A 20,850-nucleotide genomic window follows, 5' to 3' on the forward strand; every position below is an offset into this window, starting at 1 on the left:
CGCTGGGGTTCTATCAGTCGAGCTTTGCTGATGTCCCGGCTTGAGATGTATTTGAGAGTTGTGTCAGAGGGGTGTTCAGCGGAGTTGTCCACAAGATGCTGAGGCGGATTTGCGGAAACCTCACGAGATGCATGTAGTTTACCCAAGGCGCGGACAAAGTATGAGAACTCAGAACCCCTCTCTCACAGTTTCATACAAGATTACTACAAAGGTCGTAGAAAACGACACTATTTATCGAGGTCTAGTGAGCGTCGCAACGAAGGATTCAAACCGACAGTCGCCACACTACCTATAAGTGGTCGCAGGTCAACATCAGGCGTCCTCCCACGTCTATCACCGCAACCTTCTCATCGACTTATCTAGACTTCCAATAAACACACTAAGGTTAGATCCCACCTCTGAATTAGAACCAATTGCATGAATTACGGGGGTCAATTTCGAGGCATGAACCAGACGTAATTCCGACGACATAGTCAAGGATATCAGGAGTACCTTGCGGCACGCACGATAAGCACCCAAACCAAAGTACCGCTAGATATAGCTGGCCTGTGCTTTTGCCACCCCACAAGCGTCACGCGGGATTGAATAGTCTCGCGATACATGCCTCGGATCTTCCTCTTACGACTCGTCTGCATCTTCACCGTTGCGACTTACCATCTCCAACCTCCAAACCAAGTCCAACGCCGTCAAGATGTCTGTAACCCAAACATCACTCTCGGTCGCAATCTTGGCCTCCACCCTCGGAACCTACATAGGCCTCCTAAACCCCAACCCCGAACCGCCTCAAACACCAGGAAACGACCCTCACCACCACAACCAACATCACCATCAAACCACACACGCGGACTCAATCCGCTGGATGCACCTCACCCACAAACACACCCCAAAAGTAATCCTCCTCCCCCTCGCCCTACTCTCCTTCCACCTCGCCGCCCTTACCCTCTACTTCCCCCAAATCCCGCCCTCCATCCTCCGCCACGGCGCCGAAAACGGCCTCAGCGCCTCCCTGACAACCTGGTCCGCCTCAACCCTCCTCCCGCTCTCCGCAATCTTCCTCCTCGGCGTCCCGCTCCGTCTCGGACCCTATCGCTCCCTAGGCAAGAACTTTACCTTTCAGCTCACGAAGCCGGATCAACTTAAAACGACGGGGATTTATAGCTACCTCCAGCACCCGAGCTACACGGGCGTCATCGTGCTCGTCCTTTCGAATGTCGCGCTGCTGGCTAGACTTGACGGCGTGCTGAGCTGCTGGGTTGCGCCTGGTTTGCATCATGGATTACTGAGTGTGCAGTGGGTTCTTGGTCCTGCTGCATGTTGTGTGTTTTTGTTTGGGGTGTGGACAAGGGTGAGGGAGGAGGAGAGGATGTTGAGGGACGAGTTTGGGGAGAAGTGGGAGAGGTGGCATGCTTCGACGGCAAGGTTCGTGCCGTATGTGTTCTGAGGGTTGTGCTCTTAGACGCTTGATACGATGATGAGAGGTTGATATCCATGGTAGACTTCACAATTTAGTTCAGACATTTGCTTGTTGGCTTTGACAATGTGATCTCTTGGTTTGACGTATCTATTTTTGGGTCAATTTCGCGTTCGGCATCTCAGTTTACAATGGCGCATCTAGTCTCATCTTCTCCCTTTACGGCCCCTCGCCTACATGTACTTCACCCCAAACATGGAAACGACTGACTTCATCTCTCAAGATCCCAAATATATCACAACCACTCAATCAACTCTTAACCACCTCATTCATCTCCACCGGATCCAAGAGGTGCAACCAACAAGGTCCCCAAGTTCCACAACATACTGGACCCACCAACCAATCCACAACACCAAAACCATGCACATGACTCCACACTAGGGCACACACACTCCTACCACCCGTGTCATCCATTAGCATCTCACCACTTCGGAAACGTCACCGAATCATAAGGCAAGATGGCCGAGCGGTCTAAGGCGCTAGCTTCAGGTGCTAGTCAAGTAATTGGCGTGGGTTCGAATCCCACTCTTGTCAACTCATCATCGCTCTGATGCGTTTCGCTTTTGCCTTTTTGTCCTTGGTGTGTGGGGAGGGAGGTTGAGCTTTCGGTGTTGGGCGGTCGCCGGACATTTGTGACAGTAGGAAGTGGCTCGTGGGGGTCTCATTCACTGAGCGAGGTATGATTCTAGTTGAAGGAGATGCCATGGTATGCAAAGGTCAGGCACTGGCAAAACCTGGTTGATAGATACTGACTTGCAAAGCATGGTCGTCAAAGTCCTTGATGCAAGATAAATCAAATTGGATATCGAAGCCCTTTGAAGCCAAAGAGCAGACTATTAACAACACGCTTCCCAGATCAACACCTAAATCCGAGTTCATAGCTCATGTCATGCGCGTCCACCAGCCCCAACATCAAAGATGGGACACCCCATTCTGGCGATCCAGCTTCCTCTTCTCCTGCTTGGCGTCGGCAATCTTGATGCTCAACTTGACAGGCTTGCCGCCCGGCGTCTCGAAAATGGTATCAATCTCCTCCAGATTCAGCTTACTCGTCTCAGGGAAGACGTAGTAGCTAATAATAATCTGGATAAAGTTGTACACGATGTACACGGCCCAGATCTTGTACCCAACCTTCCCAACACCAATACCGATACCATAGTTGTGCACCACGGCCGCGATGGCCTGGAACATGGCAAACAGGCCCATACCCTTAGCGCGCAGCGGCAACGAGAGCAGCTCGACGGGGTATAGGTTATGCATGGTCGCAATGAAGGTGGCGCTGCAGACCTGGAAGAGGTAGATCCAGACAACCGTCAGGATGGCCGTCGTCTTCTGCTCGCTGAGGTTGTACTGCCAGCTCGTGATGGTGACGGCTATCTGCGCGCAAATCATGCTGATCAGGCCGGCGAAAATGAGGGTGCGACGGCGGAAGTAGTCAATGATCCAGGAGCCGAAGAGGGTGAAGACGAAGTAGATTGCCGTCGAGCCGAGGCTAATGCCGAGCTGGTCGAGTTGCGAGGTGATGCCGATTGTGTCGAGCGCGGGGGCGAGGTAGTAACCGATGATTCCGCCACTGTTGGTGGTTCGTATTAGCATTTGAAGTATTCAAGAGCGAGGGGCCTCAGAGCGGCAACGTACCCATTCCACTGTTGGAAAACAGCGTAGACAGCCAGGACAACAGTACGGAACCATACAGCCTTGGTGAAGAAGACACGGAAATCCCAGGTGGCGCGGAACCCAGCCTTTGTAGTCTCGATAGACTCCTCAATCTGGAGGATCATGAGGTCGACAATCTCATGGTTGATGTCGTTGTCAGTCGTCATGTACCTTGCCACAACGCGACGGGCCTCCTCCTTTTTGCCGCGCATGTAGAGGAAACGAGGCGACTCTGGGCACAAGAAGTAGATCGTCAGACACACGAAAAGAGGGAAGATGGCCTGGATGAAGAAGGCCATCCGCCACTGCCAGTCGCTGTCCCAGTTCGTCAAACCCATCATGATGCCAATCATCATCAGCGAGCCGACCTGGAAACACGCGCCAAAGACACCGACGAGGCGGCCGCGGAGATGGACTGGCGCGAGCTCGGCAACGTACTGCGGTGCGGTGCAAAGGGCGGTACCGAATCCGAGGACGAGACGGCCGATGAAAAGACAAGCCAGGTTCGGGGCCAGGGCCTGCATGATAGCGGCGATGATGACGAGCGCATTGCCGAGGAAGTTGACGCCGCGGCGGCCGAGTACGTCGGCGCAGCTAAGGAAGGGAGCGCCCAGGAAGCCACCAATTTGCATCAGGGCGTTAATCGTAGAGATTATGACGCCGGCGTTGGGGAAGCCATAGAAGTCGTGCCAACGGTCGTTGGAGTTGATGCCGCTGATGACACCCCAGTCGATACCGAAACTATTCACGGACTGTGTCAGCGCCATCATCCCCCGTACTCACGCAACACATAGATTAGCCCGGCCTGTATTCTTACCCTGCCTGATTGCAACCCATTACGACCATGTAGCCAAAGATGTACAAGCCAGTCTTGGACTTCAGTGTAAGGGCTTCGGCCGACTTGCGCATCATGTCGGCCTCCGAGATGCGAGTTGCCGCAACTTCTTCGACGGCAACACCAATCTTGTTCGCCTGGGCGACATCGTCGTGATAGATGACCGTGTGGTCAACCTCTTCTCGGGGCGCCATCGTAGGCTAAGCGTTCTTGCTTTGGCGAAGACTGTTTCGTATGAAGTCTCCACAGGTCGGGTTGGAGGCAAAGGGAGACGCTGGTGAACAAACGAAAAGCCCGAATCTCTGGGTCAGTGGGATCTCAGGTTGCAGCGGTGCCTCGGCGGATATATAGAGCTTCCCCAACCTCAGCTTTGGGAGCGGGAGATACGCCCAGGGTGGCTGCTTTCATCCTGCACTGCTACCCTTCTGGTGCAACACGGAATGGCCTTCCGATAGCTGGGCCTCGAACCCTGAAGAGGGATGCGATCCCCAGACTCTCAGACGTTCCAACTGGCCATGTGGTTCACATGAGATGCTCCTTGCAGGCACGAACCAGTCCAAAATCACTGCCGATTTGCCTTCATTCGCGTTCAGAGTAACCTCTGTATTTCCCCAAGATCCACCCGACAGCTCAGACAACATCGGCTTTGTCCGATGATGATTGGCCGGAGCGGCTGTAGACATGCAGTTGGATCAGACCAGCCATTACATCCCTCCGGAATGAGCATATTCGGGCTGCTTTCACCCGTGATGATTGGCTCGAGAAGAACGGCCGGCCGGCTACCCCACACTCCCCGAACCAATTTTCCTCAAATGATACGACGCCGAGGCATCTACCCCGGTCGATCGCGGGTTGTCTGGGGTTAAAGTCACCTAGGGCCGCTCGACTCTCATCGTCTTTGAAAGAGGGACTTTCAAAGGCTAGAACGGATCCTGATCACCAGCTCATCAGAGTTTTTGTCTTTCCCCTAACCAACCCCTTCTTCCAAGAAGCTTAGAGCCCCGACTAGACCAGACCGTTCCTCGAACTGGACTAATCCGGGCACCGGCATACCGGCACGTCGTTCCAGGGCAAAATGCCCCCCGTCCATGGTCTAGAAAGCTTCGGCTCCGGCTCCGGCGAGGGCCGATCTCCCAGTCCCTCGCGTCTCCACTACCAGTCCCCCGCCTCCGAATGGTCTGAGGCTCTACCAATCGGCAACGGGCGGATGGGTGCCATGGTCTATGGGCGAACTTCCACCGAGCTCTTGCAGTTGAACGAGGACTCGGTGTGGTACGGCGGGCCACAGGACAGAACGCCAAAAGACGCCCTCCGTCACCTGCCGAAACTCCGACAGCTGATCCGAGATGAAAAGCACGCCGAGGCCGAGTCTCTCGTGAGAGAGGCCTTTTTCGCGACGCCCGCGAGCATGCGGCACTATGAACCGTTAGGCACTTGCACCATCGAGTTCGGCCATGCCACTGAGGATGTGACGGACTACCGCCGATACCTATGTCTGGAGACCGCGCAGACAACTGTCGAGTACCAATGTCGAGGCGTATCTTACCGTCGAGACGCCATCGCCAGCTTCCCAGATAATGTATTGGTGTTGAGGATCACGGCATCGGAGGCTGCTCGATTCGTCATTCGGCTGAACCGCGTCAGTGAGATTGAGTGGGAGACCAACGAATTCCTGGACAGCATCGACGCAAAGGACGGACAGATTACACTCAGTGCGACGCCAGGCGGACAGAACAGTAATCGATTGTCTGTTGTTCTCAAGGTTTCCTGCGACGATGCGGAAGGGTCCGTGGAGAGTGTCGGTAACTGTGTGGTTGTGACCACTTCAGCGTGTACGATTGTCATTGGCGCTCAAACGACCTATCGAGATAACGAACCTGAAGAAGCCGCTACGCGTGATGTCCTCGAGGCGCTGAAGAGTCCGTGGACCACACTGGCGGAGCGTCATCAGATGGACTACCGGAACCTCTTTGGAAGAACGACACTTCGTATGTGGCCCGATGCCAATCATCTCCCAACAGATGAGCGAATCAAACAAAATCGAGATCCCGGGCTAGTCGCTCAATACCACAATTATGGTAGGTATCTGCTCATCTCGGCAAGCCGAGACTCTGTGAAGGCGCTACCTGCGACGCTGCAAGGTATCTGGAATCCTTCATTTGCTCCACCTTGGGGATGCAAGTATACCATCAACATCAACCTGCAGATGAACTATTGGCCGGCAGGTCCGTGTAACTTGACCGAATGTTCCGTTCCGATGCTCGATTTGCTAGAGCGGATGGCGGAGCGGGGAAAGAAGACGGCGAAGGCCATGTATGGCTGTGACGGATGGTGTGCGCATCACAATACGGATATCTGGGCAGATACAGATCCCCAAGACCGGTGGATGCCCTCTACTATCTGGCCTCTCGGGGGCGTCTGGGTTTGTATCGACGTGTTTGAGATTTTGCAGTATCAGTACGATGAGGCCCTTCACAAACGAGCGGCGGCTGTCTTGGAGGGCTGTGTTATTTTTCTTCTCGACTTCCTAACGCCGTCAGCTTGCGGCAAATACTTGGTCACGAACCCATCGCTATCACCCGAGAACACGTTCATCTCTGATACAGGCGATGCTGGTATCCTCTGCGAAGGTTCCGCCATCGACATGGCCATTGTTCGAATAGCATTTGAAAAATATATTTGGAGCACTGATAAACTGCACGTTGATAGCCAGTTGCGAACCAAGGTGAAGGAGGCTTTCGGCAAGGTGCCTGATTTGTCTATCAACGCCGACGGCTTGATCCAAGAGTGGGGAGTAAAGGACTACAAAGAGCTGGAGCCGGGCCATCGGCATGTCTCCCACTTGTTTGGACTGTACCCGGGAGAAAGCATCAGCCCTTCGAGATCTCCAGAACTGGCTGCTGCTGCGAAAAGAGTGCTGGAACGAAGAGCAGCGAACGGAGGCGGACACACAGGTTGGAGCAGGGCTTGGTTGCTCAATCTCCATGCTCGACTTCTGGATGCCGAAGGCTGCGGCCAGCACATGGATATGTTGCTCAAGAGCTCGACGTTGGCGAACATGCTCGATAATCACCCGCCATTCCAGATTGACGGCAATTTTGGTGGATGTGCCGGCATCCTCGAGTGTTTGGTCCAGTCCAGCGTCTTGCAAGATGCCACAGAGACGCATGTGGTCGAGATCCGACTACTCCCGTCACGTCCTACAAGCTGGCCGGATGGTGAGCTTTCACGGGCCCGAACCAAGGGGGGATGGCTTGTGACGTTGAAATGGCGGAACGGCATTATCACAGATCCGGTATTGGTGGAATACCCTAGTGCTGAAAATGCTGAGGCTCAAATTGTTTTCCCCGATGGCTCTCGAACTATTGTGCGTGGCGGTGCGCCATTGTCCAAGCAATACATCGAGCTCCAAGCATAAAAAGGCTAGAACTATTGATGATCGCAGCTACTTTCGTTAATGGATGGCAAAGCTTCGAAGCTTTGAGGTTGCTCAATTTCTACGAGTGATCATCTGATCATTAGCTCAATCTCGACTTGGGGGAAATGCAAATACACAAGATGACTTTGCTGTGCTTTCAGAATACAGACGTTTGCCCGGTAAGATTTGCGAAGTCGGGCCTTGACGAGAAATCGGGTGTGGACGAGAATTCGGGTGAAAATCCAAGACTGAAAAACAACAACCCATGGACCCTTCATTTCCCACGTTTATTTGGCGACCGATATTTGAGTGCGGCGGCGAACGGACGTGGACTGCAAGGCGCAAATGACCCGAGAGTCGGGACTATGACCGCCACCTCCGAGCGGTTGGCGTGAAACACTGGAGACTTGTGAAGTTGGAAGCCTTTTTCGGTCAAATGGCCGTGGTATCGGCGAGAGATGTATCTTTGGATGGATGGATCAGGGTCCGCCGAGAGGTTGCATTTGCACCGGCCGTCCGGTCCGTCATGTCGATATCGATTGGACGGTTGTATCGGAAGCGACATGAGGACGGAGGCATCGACTTGTATCTGCGACGGGCGTGACGATCGCCGGCCGGGCAGAAATTGGCGACGGAAGATGCGCGGAGCACTGGAACGGAGCTCCCTGCTCGTTGGGGAGGATCTCCCGCGTGCGTATCCGTTGGCCTAGTGCAACTCGGAACTAGTGAATCGGTAATTTTTGTAAGGTAAGCTGCATGAGCGGGTGACCTAGGATTTGGGTAAGTAGATTGGCGACCTTCTTGACTCTGCAGAGTTGGTGGTGGCATGAGACCAATGGATTCTAAGTGTCATGCGGATGGGACACTGGACCTTGGCGCTTTGGCTTCTGAAACATGGCATCCGAACCTTTCTGCTGCCTCCCGCGAGTGATGTGACTTGTTTTTTTTTTTCCCTCTCTCTCCGGCAGGCTAGGACGTTCGGTATCGCAGCTTCGATCGGCGCCAGCGCGGCTGCACCAGTGCAAAGCAACGTCGGAGCCTGTCCAACAAGTCGGTGTCCAATGCCGTGCAGAGACCAAAGGGCCCAGCTAGCCAGCGAAGAAGCAGCAGCAGCAAGCACCGACCAGGTGGGCAGCCCAGCAAAAGAGAATTGGTGCCAGTGGTGGGCCGAGAAGGATCAGTGCATTGCATGAACCGAAACTTGGGATGACCCTGATACGGTGATCAAGTCAGGCCGGGAGCGGCCCTGCTCGCAGCCGTCGACCCGTCGTCATCCGAGGATGGGATTGAGATTGGGGGTCAAAGTCTCTTTGGTCTGGCCTAGGTGCCTAGGTATTGGTAGGTAGAGTTGCTGAGTCCATCTGGAAGCTGCGCTCAGTCACCGGCAGAGTTTCGCGGCGCGTTTGCAGAGGGTCAGAAAACAACAACGCGGGAGTAGGTCAAGGACGTCCGATTTGACGAAGGCGGACAATAAGTGAGACATATGATTTCTGGTGTGTTGGTTTGCTCTGCCACTGCTTCCACCTAGACATCTAAATGACTGCAAGATCAAGTTAGTTTTCGCATGGCGCATTGTACAAGGTGCCCCCACTGCAATGTGGATGATCGCCGCCAGCCATATTGGGACAGCTTCGCCGTCAACATGTTGAGAGAGAGAGAGAGAGAGAGAGAGAGAGAGAGAGAGCCCAAGGTGGATGGCCGAAGGAGTTGGGTATGGCCTGGTAAGACAGACTCGAGGTTGACTGAAGAAATAATGCGGGTGGTTGAAGCTTGAAATGACTCCTCTGCTCCGTACTGCCAGCGGATGTTGCAGGAGTAAAATGACGAAGGAGGGGCAGCGACAGCACACACCAAGCGAGAGGTACGTATCTTTTACATGGTGATGTTGAACGGGTGCGGCGGTACGTACACACAGCAATGAGAGCAGCTGTTTCCTCTTGAGGGCAGTTGCCAAAAAAAGACACACTCTCCACCATCAAGGTCCCCCTACTCCGTGTTCAACTCTGTGATTGGCAGTTCTGACCTGAGGAGTCCCTTCCTGCGTCTTCTCCTGTGTGCCTTCCTGCTGCGGCAGCGTCCTTAGGTAAGGTGTACTGTTACATAATCAGGTTCAGCCACTCACCTCTTGTTGCCCGTGGTAGCAGCCCAGTCCCAAAAAGGTCTAGCGCTCTGCCACGACAAGGGGCGACAGGGGGCAACCCGCAACAGCAACAACGACGACCACACACGCCCGTCTCCCACACGCCCACTCCACGCCCACTCACGCCTGACCGACATCAACATTGCACCGACCTTTCCCTTTCCTGTCTTGTTCCCGTCCTGTCCCAGCCATGCCCAGCAGTGTGTCCAGTCAGTCCAGTCCCTGAAAGTGTCGCCGACAGCGAGCGTGCAGATGCATCTCTCTTCCGCCGACATCTCGACACCGACGACGACGACGACTTCGACAAACAGCGACCACGGCCACCGATAATCGACCAACAACAACGGGCACCAACCACCCCGACCGACGGCGATACAGGTAAGTCCTCGCCGCCCAATATCGACATCGACAACCACCCACGCGACAATCCGGGACCCTTCTATTCTTCCATTTCGACTTCGTCCTTTTGATACCACACCCCCAACCCCCCAAAACAACAACTTTGGAGTCGGTACGTGCCATATTTTGAACCCTCGATCGCGTCGGATTTGGAAGAGCGATAGGAGGCTAACGACGACCTACCAGCACGCACTTGACGACTTTTACGATCATTCACATCGACGACTACAATTTTCATTTGTATCACTTCAACAACTTCAACTTGCGACCGCAACAAGTGCCCCCCACTCTGCACCTTTTGCGCCCACAACCAACCACCCTTACTCACCCGATAATCGCCGAGCATCACATGCGATCCGAATAAACATCGCGACGGCGTCACAATCACAACAGCCATGGCAGAGCCACCATCCTCACCGCCCAGCGAGGCGATGAGCCCCGACGACCAGCTGCGCTGGTACAAGTCTCAATACGCATCACTTGAGGAGGAACTGTCGGAGTTCAGGGAATCCAGCAAGGAGCTAGAACAGGAGCTCGAGAAGGACATCGAACAGGCCGAAAAGAGGGAGCGCAAACTCCAGGAAAAGGCAGAGAGCCTCAAGTTCGAGGTCGAAGAGTGGAAGGTGAGATCACACCCGCCCCGCCCGTTTCCGCTTGTCGGCGCGCATATCACATATCGAGAGACGTCCAGGCCTGACTCACTTGACCCTGCAGTCGAAATATAACCAAGCCAAGAAGGATGCGAATGCGGCTCAAAACACCCTCGAGAAGGAAATCACGACCCTGCGAGACACCAACAGGACACTCCAGCTCAAGCTCCGCGATATCGAGGTTGTCAACGATGATTTCGAGAGACAAGCACGAAACACCAGCTCGTCTCTCGAGGACCTCGAGTCCAAGTTTAACAGTGCAATCGAGCGCAACGTCATGAACGAGGAGGAGATCAGGATCGGCGAACAGGAGCGAGAGACGCTGCGCATCGAGGCGCAACGCCTGCGCGAGGAGCTTTCCGACCTCAAGATCGAGGCCGAGCTTCTCCAGGACAAGATCAAGAAGCAGGAGCAACGTCACCTGTCCGCAATTTCCACCGACCTTTCTGTCCTTTCATCCCCCGTTTTCGACAAGACTCTGGACGCCTCCCCGGGTTCGACTGCGAGCTCGCCCATGGTATCGACCCCGCCCGATGCCGAAGCCCTTCCGGCTACCAAAACCGCCCAGATCAGCGAGCCTCCATCCCCGCCAATGTCCGACGTCTCTGCCTCTGTGCCGAAGAGGATCGTCTCCCGAACACCCCTCAAGACCCCTGCCAAGACTCCGGCATCGGCGACTCGCAAATCGCGTCTGCCGTCTACCGAACACAGCATCACGCCGAAGCCTCGTTCCTTCACGACATCCGTCAGCAGCAGCCGGCCGTCTGGAGGTCGTCCCTCCACGGGGGCACCGACTCGGACGCCTGCCCCTCGTACCGCCCCTCGCTCCATCTCTACGCGCATGCCACCAAAGCCTGCCAACAACTCTCTCGCCCACATTCGAACTCTCACGGCTCAGATGCAGCGTCTGGAAGCTCGCGTACATAACGCACGATCAAAGCTCCCTGCCCCTGTCACAACACCCCCTCGAGCTTCACCCCGCTCCTCGGTTCTCGGAGTCCACAGCGTACCGTCAACGGTTACTATCCGCTCACGCAAGCGTCCCAGTGGCTCCACCTCCTCATCAGTCCGGGGTGACGACACTACGCCATCCAACCCCAACTTCTCTGCCAGCACAAGATCCAAGCATGTACCTCGTCTCAGCACGTCAGGTGTCAGCCGCCTGTCTTTTGGCCCGCTACCGAACCGGAACCCAACGGCTGGTCACGAACACAGCGACTCTACAATGTCTCGGCCGAGCTCACGGGCTAGCATCTCGTCATACGCCAGGCCATCAAGTCGCACAGAAATGGCACCGCCCCGTCCCATCAGCCGCACCAGTATGTCAGGTACCCGGACACCCCTGGGCCGTCCTCGTAGCTCCCTGGGTGGCAACCTGCACGCGCGCTCTGCTAGTATCAGCAGCCGCATCGACATTGAAGAGGGCGACGAGAATGGCGAGTTCAGAACACCTAGCAGGAGGGGCACATATTCTCGCCTTGAGGCAGAAAACTCCGTGAGCGGTATTCCGGCCCCCACCAGCGGCATTCCGATGCCCAGTGGAAGGCGGCAAAGTGGCGGAAGTGTCTCCGGGAGACGAAGCTCAATGGGCCTGAGGAGTTCCATTATGGGCGCTCAGGATCAGCTCGTCGAAGAGGAGACGTACTAAACTGGCTTGCTTGAGAACTACAAGAGGAGGAATACTTGATACCAACAGAACAGCATCGCTGCTTCTGACTACTTGGCCCGGTGCATACGCAGCCGGGCTATGGGCAGCTGCATCATTACAGCGAGCAACATACATACCCTCATTTTCAACAGAGAAGAGAGACAGAACGTCTCAGTCTTCTCTTTACAACTATTTTCTTTGTCCATTGCTTCTTCATGACTACGGGGCTTCCAGGGCAGGCGTGTGGATACAAACTGCTGCATCCGAGGCGTTGGTATGATTCTAGGGTTTCAAACGGGGGATACAGCATGGCGGTGCCTCTTTTGGGTTTTTCTCACTGTCTTTTCACAAACGGGGAAATACCTTTTTTTGACACGCAAGCAAACTGTTACTACTCACTTTTACTACTACTACCGAACAAACACCCGCAAACAACAACAACAACCCCCAAGATCCATTGAACCATACCTTGGTCTGAATATACTGGTTTATTACTTCACGTTTTAGTGCTTGAGAACTTGAATATCCGTGAGGCAGATGATTGGGAGGGATGGGTGGGTGAAGGCTGTGAGGGTGAGGACGGGATGAATAAGCGTTGGCCGAGGATGGTTGACATCTTCCAAAGCGAGAAATGGCGATGCAAAGGTTTGGCTGTCTAGATTGAAGGATGCGATTCTTGAAGGTATTCGGACGTATCCGAAGTTCCTCGCATAATCGCGCCACGATCGGTCCTCGGCGCATGGACTGAGAAAACGGGATATGAATCAAGGCTGTGTAAACACGGCTTGTTTGTAAACGAAGATGAGATGGGAAGAAGGACATGTGATGTTTTACTTGGAGGAGTTGATCACCGATTCGGCGTTGGTCGGGGTAGAGTGGGACGCGTTTGAGCCGACCGACCCCGCGCCGGTGAGGGGTGGACCATCCGCCGTCCGGTTCCGTTTGTGGAGGGCCGAATTGGGGGAGCCTTGCGTGATATTTGCCGATTAGATTATCAGCCATTTATCTCCCCCTGGTCCTCAGCAAATAAATGGATAGATGATTCTTGAAAAAAATAAAACGGAGAATTTTCCAATTACCAGGCTCCGACCGATCAGGCGTGCCTGGCTATCATGTCACTCTTTGTTCTTCTCGGGTGTGTGTGTGTGTGTGTGCGCGCGTGTGTGTCTGTCGTCTGCAAGAAGATCGATCCCATCAAACACAACAAACAAAAAGCAGACAAATAGATGGAAACAAAAGATAAGTTCCCACACCGAGGTTCGAACTCGGGTCTCTCCGGTAAGTTTTCAGGGGAATAAACGACTGAAAGCGGAGTATCCTAACCACTGGACTATATGGGAGTGTTTGGTTGCCGACCTTGATGAGGTCGTGGTGGACTCGGTGCTGCGATGGGTCTAAGTCCTTGGTGATGACGACCAGACTTCTTAGCTCGCCACTTTAGAAGACAGATGATGGGGTCTGTATGGTATTTCTTAGTTGGGAATTGAATTGAGATGGTTTGAGCAGGGTTTTCTATTGCAATTGAATATTCTCAACGAACGTATTAAGGACAGAAAGTTGGACCAAAGAAGCGTGAAATTCAATCTTGGATTGTTAAGTTTTTTTCACCGCAGATTTTTGTAAATAAAAAACAAACCTTTAAAACCTGTAAAAGTAACCAGCTCCCCACACATTCCTCGAAATGACGGATTTCCGCATGAAATATCTTCAGAGTCATCATACAAACTCTTCCAACTAGTTTGAAATGAATTCTCAGGCTTTCCGGGGATACATCGTCGATGGATGCCAGCGTGTGCAGCAAAAGAACCACAGCACACATGTCACAACGCCCCCACCACCCCCAATAAGATGAAGCCATCTCGCGACACAGCAAGTCGTGTCAGGCATAACGAAACAATCAATATTGGTGACTTCCGGTATTTCTAGAGATAGTCGTCATGCTGCAAGTTGAGCCGCCGAACTCAAGTGACCGACTAACTTTGGTCATCAACAGCGACAACCTCCACTACCAAGGCTAGTAGACACCGGAAGAAGCCGCACCCTCCAGCCTCGCCCAATGACACCAATGACGCTCAAAGAAGATTGATATACATTGCCGCGTGATCAGCACGTTCACCCCACAGCGCCTTTGCCTTCAAGATGCAACTTATTCACGTGTTGGACGACTAAGCAACCACGATAGTAGACGTACTTGAGTGAAGATCATCGGGATATAGCCGATCCTCAAGCTAGTAGACAACGTCACTCATACCTAGAGTAAGTGTACACGTGAAATAAGATGCGCACGTCGAGAGACCTGGAAGAATCTCACGCGCAGGTCTCGTCTAGACGAGTCTATTCGTGGCCAAGTGGCAACACCAATCCGCAGATCTAGCTCCCATCACACATGACATTTCCACACGTCATCGTAGTGTAACACTTGATTATGGCATTTCATAAGGGCAGTTCAAGTACTGTAAGCTTCCTCGTCGGATAAACTCTCCCCAATTGATCCACCCTGGGATTTGACCTGTGATTCTCAACTTTCAGAGACATACATCACCGAGGATTCGATAGACACATCATACATCATACCTTAAACATACTTAAAGCAGCTGCCGGTGATGTCTGACTAGAATCCAGAAACAGAACCACATCCGGGGCCGCGGCTCCGGTGCTGACTCTTTGTTTCATTGCAGGTTTCTGCCCCAGCAAAGTCCTAACATGTGCATGCAGAATCACATTTGGTGGGTCACTCTTCAGACATCGATACATCCCAAGGACCGGAGCTGCAGAGGAAACCATCCCAGCTTTGCAACTTTGACGTCCACTGGCCATCAAAAGGTAGCTTGCGGGGTGCGCAAAATAGGTGTGCTCCCGTCCATCAAATAAAACATTCGTCCCAGTGTCGGCTTTGGTTAGGACTTGGCCCCATCTTACCCAACTGCCACGGGCGACATGCCAAGTAGCTAAGCCTTCTGAACGTTGCCTGGCTAAACTTACCGTGCAGATGCGGTCTCAGTCAGAGAGACGGTTGACTACAGCGATGATGCACGTGCCTGCAAGCCCAGTTCGGACGGGCAAGCTAAGACCGGCGTTCAAACCCGCTCGAGACACGATGCGGTCGGCAGTCGAGCTGCAGGGCACAGTCCTGTGCGACTCTCCTCCTAGGATGTAGGCGCCTTGATCGAGGAAGTGTCGATGTATTTGTAGGCAACGGCGTTATGACAGAAGCTTGCATATGCCTAGGGAGATCTATAGATTCCCTCGAACCAGTGTCCCGTTAATGGTGCTGGTAAATCCAAGGGTCAGCAAACGCCGTCTCACCGGCGCTGGCTCCTGGCCACCGGCGTCACAGGTCGGAGCTGAAGGGGGAAGCCTGGCTATTATTAGGGGCACGAGCCGTCCGTCCGCTCCGGCTAGGAGATGGACGTTGATGGTGGGGGCCGTCTTATTTGGGGAGTGCCGTCTCTTAGAGATAAAAAAAAAAGGACGAAGGATGATGGGCGGAAGTGGGCGCGTCAGATTACGCGCAGTACGTCCCCAGCTTTGACAGAATCGGATCTGCTCGCCCCATCTTTAGCGCGGCCAAGTAAGGAACTGTAGGGAGCTAGTGTAGCATCCGCTCTGCTCTCCGAACGAGGCGCCGAGGACGGGACGGACTGAGGGGCCAATGCTGGGTGATATCCTCGCTCTGGGGCGTATTGGTGTATAGATACAGATTGTATCCTCTGGCCTGGGGATATGATGGGGACAAGTACTCTATTACGGTGGGAATGGGTCAACGGAAGTCCGCGCCATATTGACGGCTAGCCGTGATGGTTGCGTTGCCGTGGATGGGATGGGCCGGGGAATCTGGATACGTGGCGGACGACCTCGGCCGCAATTAGATGGTGGAAGGGAAGTTTCGGGTTCGCAGTGGCGGCAACGGCAGCAGCATTGAGACGGACGCCTTCAGGCTGCAGAGAAGCACTGCGTGTTGAAGTTGAGATTAGCTAGTTGGAAACCACGGAACTAAGCAGGCCTAGGTGACCGTACCATGGGATTGGTTTTGAAAGGCGTTCGTCCGCGAGGTGGCCTCTCCCTATCACTGTCGGAATTCCACCATCGGTAGCTTCAGTCATCAATAGCATAGTACTGCGGCACGTTGGTAGCATTTTGGGTTTCTATCCCTAGAGCATCTATGGCTGCAGCTGACGACTGAGGCTGCGAACCCCCTGCTGCTCCAGGTGTAATTCAAGACTGAATCGATATTGATGTCGTTGGCGCCGGCGGGTTGGCTGCAAGCCGGGTGGAGACGGGAATGGAGCACGGGCTCCGCAGATGGACGGACAAGATGTTGGGGATCTGCGGGTGGAGATTTTCTCTTTTGGTCTGGCGGCTGGTTGGCAATGGTTTTTCTCCCCCTTCTTCGGTGCTCTCTTCTCCTTCTATGGGTGGGGGCTTGGTTGTTTTCGTGAGTTTGCTATTGGTGCTTGGTGAACCCCTGGCATTTCTTGAAGGGGCCCAGCGAAGGCGACCCCCAAATTGTGTCCCAAAATCCCAATTGTTGGGGGAACCGACATTTACCGTCGACGTGGCCCGGCAAAGCTCATCGGCGGCGGCACTGGTGTTGGTGGTGGGAGGCAAGGCCACTGGCCGGGGCCTAGCAATCCCGGCTGCTATCAGCTTGACGAGGACCCCCTATCGGGTTGGACTGGTGGTCTCTTGGCCTGGCGCTTGGCTTGGTTGGAATTTTACATGTTGAATGGTGAAGCTCTTCCCCAAGACCTTGCAGTCTGGAGGAATGCAGGATGCGAAACTGAAAAGAGCGATACTTTGGCGTGGTTCGCGCGGTCTGCCCCATCCGAGACACCAAAGGTTTAGACACGAGCGTTTGGCCACTGAGTGAGTGCCAGTCCAAGCCAGCAGATGAGACTGAAAGTTGGGACGCCGGTATTTGCCCTGTGTGCCCTGTATTTGGTCGTTCAGCGGGCAGTTTCCGTCATCTTTGGCTAGTGTAGTAGTGCTCGACGGGACCTGATCTGAAGCCTGCGCGGTAGGCTCTGCAGAAGGCCAAGGAGATATTAGGTCGGTAACGTTGGGTACCTGGCCCGTTCTGTGCGCTGCGTAGGTACAAATATCCGTACTGCATAGGACTAGCGGAAGCTGATGGACGTCCCCGGACGGAGAACCGGCGAAGCTAGGCGGTTTAGAGGTGCGTAAGCGAGTCGACAGTTACTCGTAGGTTGTTGAGGCTTGCACCCCCTGACGACCTGGGCGACGCCTGACTGACCGCCTGCGGAATCGGGTATAGGCTGCAGGGGTGGTCGAAGGGGGACACCCTGATGGAGCTTTTCTGATGAAACTTGAAGGAGGCCTGTCCATTTCTTCCATACTCCCAGACTTTCAGTGCCGGGTGACCAGAAGTCGGGGCCGATGAAAGATGGGATGCGAATTGGGACGCAAGAGATGCGCGCATTGGTCGTGTCGGGGCTCCTGGACCCGTAGAGGACTGCAAGGGGACTCTGTGGAAGTGTTTGCTTGCTGGGGCCGGGGGTGTCAATGGCGCTCTCGAGCTGTGGGTGTCGGGTCTGGGTGTAATTATACGGCGTTGATGAGGTTGACGATCGGTGTTTTAACGGCCGGCGGTGCGGTGCGGCGGTGTCAGAGTGTAGTGACAAGGTGCCATTGGATCGTGGCAGTCAGGCAACGCAACAGCTTTCGGACATTGTTTGGAGATGCCGTCGGGGTTCGGTGGTGGCAACGATGGCTGACCCGGTCCGATCCTCCATCAGCTTCAGGCCCCTCGGAGGGTACAACAGGGTGCAGGAGAGAGATCACACGAGCTGGATTTGGATGTAATTGTGGCATTTCGTATGGATAGCGTCGCGTGTCACGACCAGCAATGCAAGGTATCTAGAGATTGGGATGTGGTATTGAAGAATAAGGTAGAGTCTACAGGGCTTGCGGTGACGAAATGGTTGAGAAATTGCGCAACAGCCGAAATCTCGAGGTGCAAGGCAAGGAAGGAACGCGGCAGCAACGCGCGGAAGGAGCTTTGGCCTAAAAGTACGTATCTATTGATAAGGCCAACGATAACGTCCCGACGGCTGCAGGTGGAGACCCAGGTACTCACAGGTGCAGGGGAACTTGCCGCAACAGAAAGAAAGAAGATGCGAGGAAGAAGCTGTGAGACCGGACCAAACAAGGAGCCTTGATTGGAGAAGGAGAAATATTGCTGGTCCAAATCTGAGGAGAAACGAAAAAAAATTAAAAAATTAAAATAAAAAATTTACAGCGGCAGAATTCCCTGCTGGAAAAGAATAGGTGGAAGCCAGGTGCGCTACTTGACGGGATCGGTACCTGAAGCCCCGCCAAGGTAGCCGTACCGGCGAAAGTACCTTTTCCTTCCACGGTAGGTAGTCCAATGCTCCCGCCGGGTACGTACCGAAAACCAGGGGCTGCGGATGCAGGTTGACGTTTGTTTCCTCACAGTTTTTCTCAATGCCAAGGATCTGTTTTGTTGCTGGTCGATGTTCATCTTGAACTTTGAAGTGACAGCTTTGGGAGGGGAGGCAACATTACCCAACCCAACCCAATCAACGAATTGCGATCGAACCTTATCTTCCTGGGGGGCTGGGCTGGAGTTGCAAGGGAGCCATCAGTTCAAACCATCCGAAAAAGGCTGAGAAACACAACGCCCAGGCCGTGATCTGTGATTCTGGAGGGCAAACTAGTGCATGTACATAGTAGAAAAAGAGAGACTTGGGAGTGAGACTTGAGAGACATTGCCTTACCTAAGCCCAGGTACATCTGGGTACGGAGTAGTGGAAGGTACTTGGGCATGGACAAGGACTGGTGCAGCCCGCTGGCCCGCCCACCCTTGGGCAGGAGCTCCCCCAACACCCCGGCCATTGGTTGAGGGAGGGGGGCAGAATCTCAGCCGGATAGATGGATTGGGGGGATTTTGACAGATGGGGAGGCAAGGAGTGACCGAGGGAATCAGGGCCTGGAAGAGTGAATAATGCATTGCTAACGTGGAAAACTGCGAGCATCCATCCAGCCGTGTTCTGTAGCCATCCATATTCAGTGTAATGGCAGTCCTGCTGGTACTTCGTAGTCCAGGTGAGGATACGGTGTAAGCAGGCCGGAATTGGATGTGAGGAAGAGATCCGACGTACACTTGGAGTACACAGACTTCATCATATGTAGACTTGCTGGTAGTGCGGTGCCGGGCCAAAGCAGGAGCAACTACCTATTCGTAGAAAGATCAGGTATCGCCAGGAACAAGAGCAGGAGCAAGAGAAGGAACCAGTCCTTGGGTCTTGCCCAAAGTCAAGTGGCCCTTGCTGGTCTGGTCTCAGAAAATGGCGATGCGCGTTGAACGGGTAGTTTTAGCTGAGGACGATCTTGCCTACTTGCCTTTGGGAAAAACTTGGTGATGGTGGTCCGTCACCCGTCGGAGTGAGGTATTCCCGGTACATGCACTTGGGTACCTTTAGAAGTACCTTTTCTGGACTTGGCACGTACCTTACTCTCTCCCACGTTCTCCATCCCGGGAAACCTGCCATGCTCCTCCATCGACCATCGACAGACATACGGCGCAACGAGCACCGACAATAGCAAGCAACCAAGCACGATGCACCAAGCACCGAGACCGACGCCGTACACATACACATTGACAGTGACATAGTGGCTGCTTTGAAGCTTCGTCCGCGTCTTGGTCCCCATGGCGATGCCCGGTGCTTTCGTGCCATCGTCAAGAATGGAAATCACGTATAACAAGTGAACCTCGCCGGCCCTATCGTGTCTATTGCCTCTTTCTCTTGCCTGCTCTCTCCGCCCCGCGTCGTCCCATTACTTGGCCTCCCCCTTCTCCTTCTTTTGTCTCTATCTCCATCTCCCGACGGGGCCTCTCGTCGTTGTTATTATATTCTCCGGGTACTTGTCAGACCCTCCTACTATATCTCCTTTCTCATACGGATACGGATCTCCTAGAAACCGATAGCTCCTCACCCAGGCAGGTGGCAGTGTCGTGGGAACATCTAATCACAAGCTTCAGGCAGGGAAACCAACCGTTTCGTTCAGATTCAGCTTCCTTGGACTTCTCACGAACAAGTAACAAAACCACCAAAAACACCACAGTACGGTACCTCTGAATCTACTGCAAGCCAGAATCCATACTCTTCCCGTCCTCTTCCTTCACCAGATCGATCCTTATCCTTCTCCTCTCCGTCCCGGTCTTCCGTCCTCACCTAACACGGCCCTTACCTGAGCATTTCCCGAGTTTCCTTGCCCTTCCTTTCCCTCTCACAAAAACATTACGGTACACCGTACAGAGTATACACCCCCCTCCCCATCGCAGACCCCACACATTTTTCATCCCGCCCCGAGGTACCTCAGGTACACGGTGTCTACTTGGATCTCCAGAAAAAGGTACCTGGCCAAGTGACTTTGGCGCCCCTCCTCAATCCTCACCTTTACGTTCCTCCCAGGCCGTCAACGCCGCTCCAACAATCCCCGTCAAAGTTCCAGGTCCCAAATTCCACATCGCTCATTGCCTCAACCCCGGAACTCCCGTCCAGAAAAGTCCACACCTCACACACACCTCACTCTCACTCTCACTCCCCTGCTCGCCTGGCTGGACCCTCCTATTGCTTGTGTTGCTGGGT

The 20,850-nt window shown here is 53.9% G+C and overlaps 6 protein-coding genes and 2 non-coding genes across 8 annotated transcripts; 4 read left to right on the forward strand and 4 right to left on the reverse strand.

The window, feature by feature from the left end:
* Positions 1–397: 397 nt before the first annotated feature.
* On the forward strand, positions 398–1,545 carry BDP55DRAFT_399686 (isoprenylcysteine carboxyl methyltransferase). The gene has a single exon (XM_060567283.1). It carries the CDS (start codon positions 692–694, stop codon positions 1,439–1,441), a length of 750 nt encoding a protein of 249 aa, XP_060423090.1. The 5' UTR covers positions 398–691; the 3' UTR covers positions 1,442–1,545.
* A 378-nt stretch (positions 1,546–1,923) lies between these two features.
* On the forward strand, positions 1,924–2,005 carry BDP55DRAFT_t317. Its single transcript has one exon. It is a non-coding gene; the product is annotated as a tRNA-Leu (tRNA).
* Positions 2,006–2,383: 378 nt separating this feature from the next.
* BDP55DRAFT_565373 (sugar transporter) lies at positions 2,384–4,156 on the reverse strand (the record flags this gene model as incomplete). Its single annotated transcript, XM_060570414.1, has 3 exons — positions 2,384–3,044; positions 3,110–3,868; positions 3,945–4,156. 3 exons carry the CDS (start codon positions 4,154–4,156, stop codon positions 2,384–2,386), a joined length of 1,632 nt encoding a protein of 543 aa, XP_060423091.1.
* An 881-nt stretch (positions 4,157–5,037) lies between these two features.
* Positions 5,038–7,380, forward strand: BDP55DRAFT_734207 (alpha-L-fucosidase; the record flags this gene model as incomplete). Its single annotated transcript, XM_060580178.1, has 1 exon — positions 5,038–7,380. The coding sequence occupies one exon, from the start codon at positions 5,038–5,040 to the stop codon at positions 7,378–7,380; it is 2,343 nt and encodes a 780-aa protein (XP_060423092.1).
* Positions 7,381–10,314: 2,934 nt separating this feature from the next.
* On the forward strand, positions 10,315–12,217 carry BDP55DRAFT_565385 (NUDE protein; the record flags this gene model as incomplete). Its single annotated transcript, XM_060570416.1, has 2 exons — positions 10,315–10,542; positions 10,634–12,217. The coding sequence occupies 2 exons, from the start codon at positions 10,315–10,317 to the stop codon at positions 12,215–12,217; spliced, it is 1,812 nt and encodes a 603-aa protein (XP_060423093.1).
* Positions 12,218–13,461: 1,244 nt separating this feature from the next.
* On the reverse strand, positions 13,462–13,557 carry BDP55DRAFT_t320. The gene has a single exon. It is a non-coding gene; the product is annotated as a tRNA-Glu (tRNA).
* Positions 13,558–13,732: 175 nt separating this feature from the next.
* BDP55DRAFT_399789 (uncharacterized protein) lies at positions 13,733–14,071 on the reverse strand. Its single transcript, XM_060567284.1, has one exon. It carries the CDS (start codon positions 14,034–14,036, stop codon positions 13,797–13,799), a length of 240 nt encoding a protein of 79 aa, XP_060423094.1. The 5' UTR covers positions 14,037–14,071; the 3' UTR covers positions 13,733–13,796.
* A 3,263-nt stretch (positions 14,072–17,334) lies between these two features.
* Positions 17,335–19,909, reverse strand: BDP55DRAFT_637960 (uncharacterized protein; the record flags this gene model as incomplete). Its single annotated transcript, XM_060573051.1, has 6 exons — positions 17,335–17,769; positions 17,954–18,094; positions 18,315–18,416; positions 18,627–18,819; positions 18,976–19,433; positions 19,709–19,909. 6 exons carry the CDS (start codon positions 19,907–19,909, stop codon positions 17,335–17,337), a joined length of 1,530 nt encoding a protein of 509 aa, XP_060423095.1.
* Between the last annotated feature and the right edge of the window lie 941 nt (positions 19,910–20,850).

The sequence above is a fragment of the Colletotrichum godetiae genome (genome assembly GCF_030913485.1).
Source record: "Colletotrichum godetiae strain CBS 193.32 chromosome Unknown BDP55scaffold_75, whole genome shotgun sequence".
Taxonomy (NCBI): Eukaryota; Fungi; Ascomycota; class Sordariomycetes; order Glomerellales; family Glomerellaceae; genus Colletotrichum; species Colletotrichum godetiae.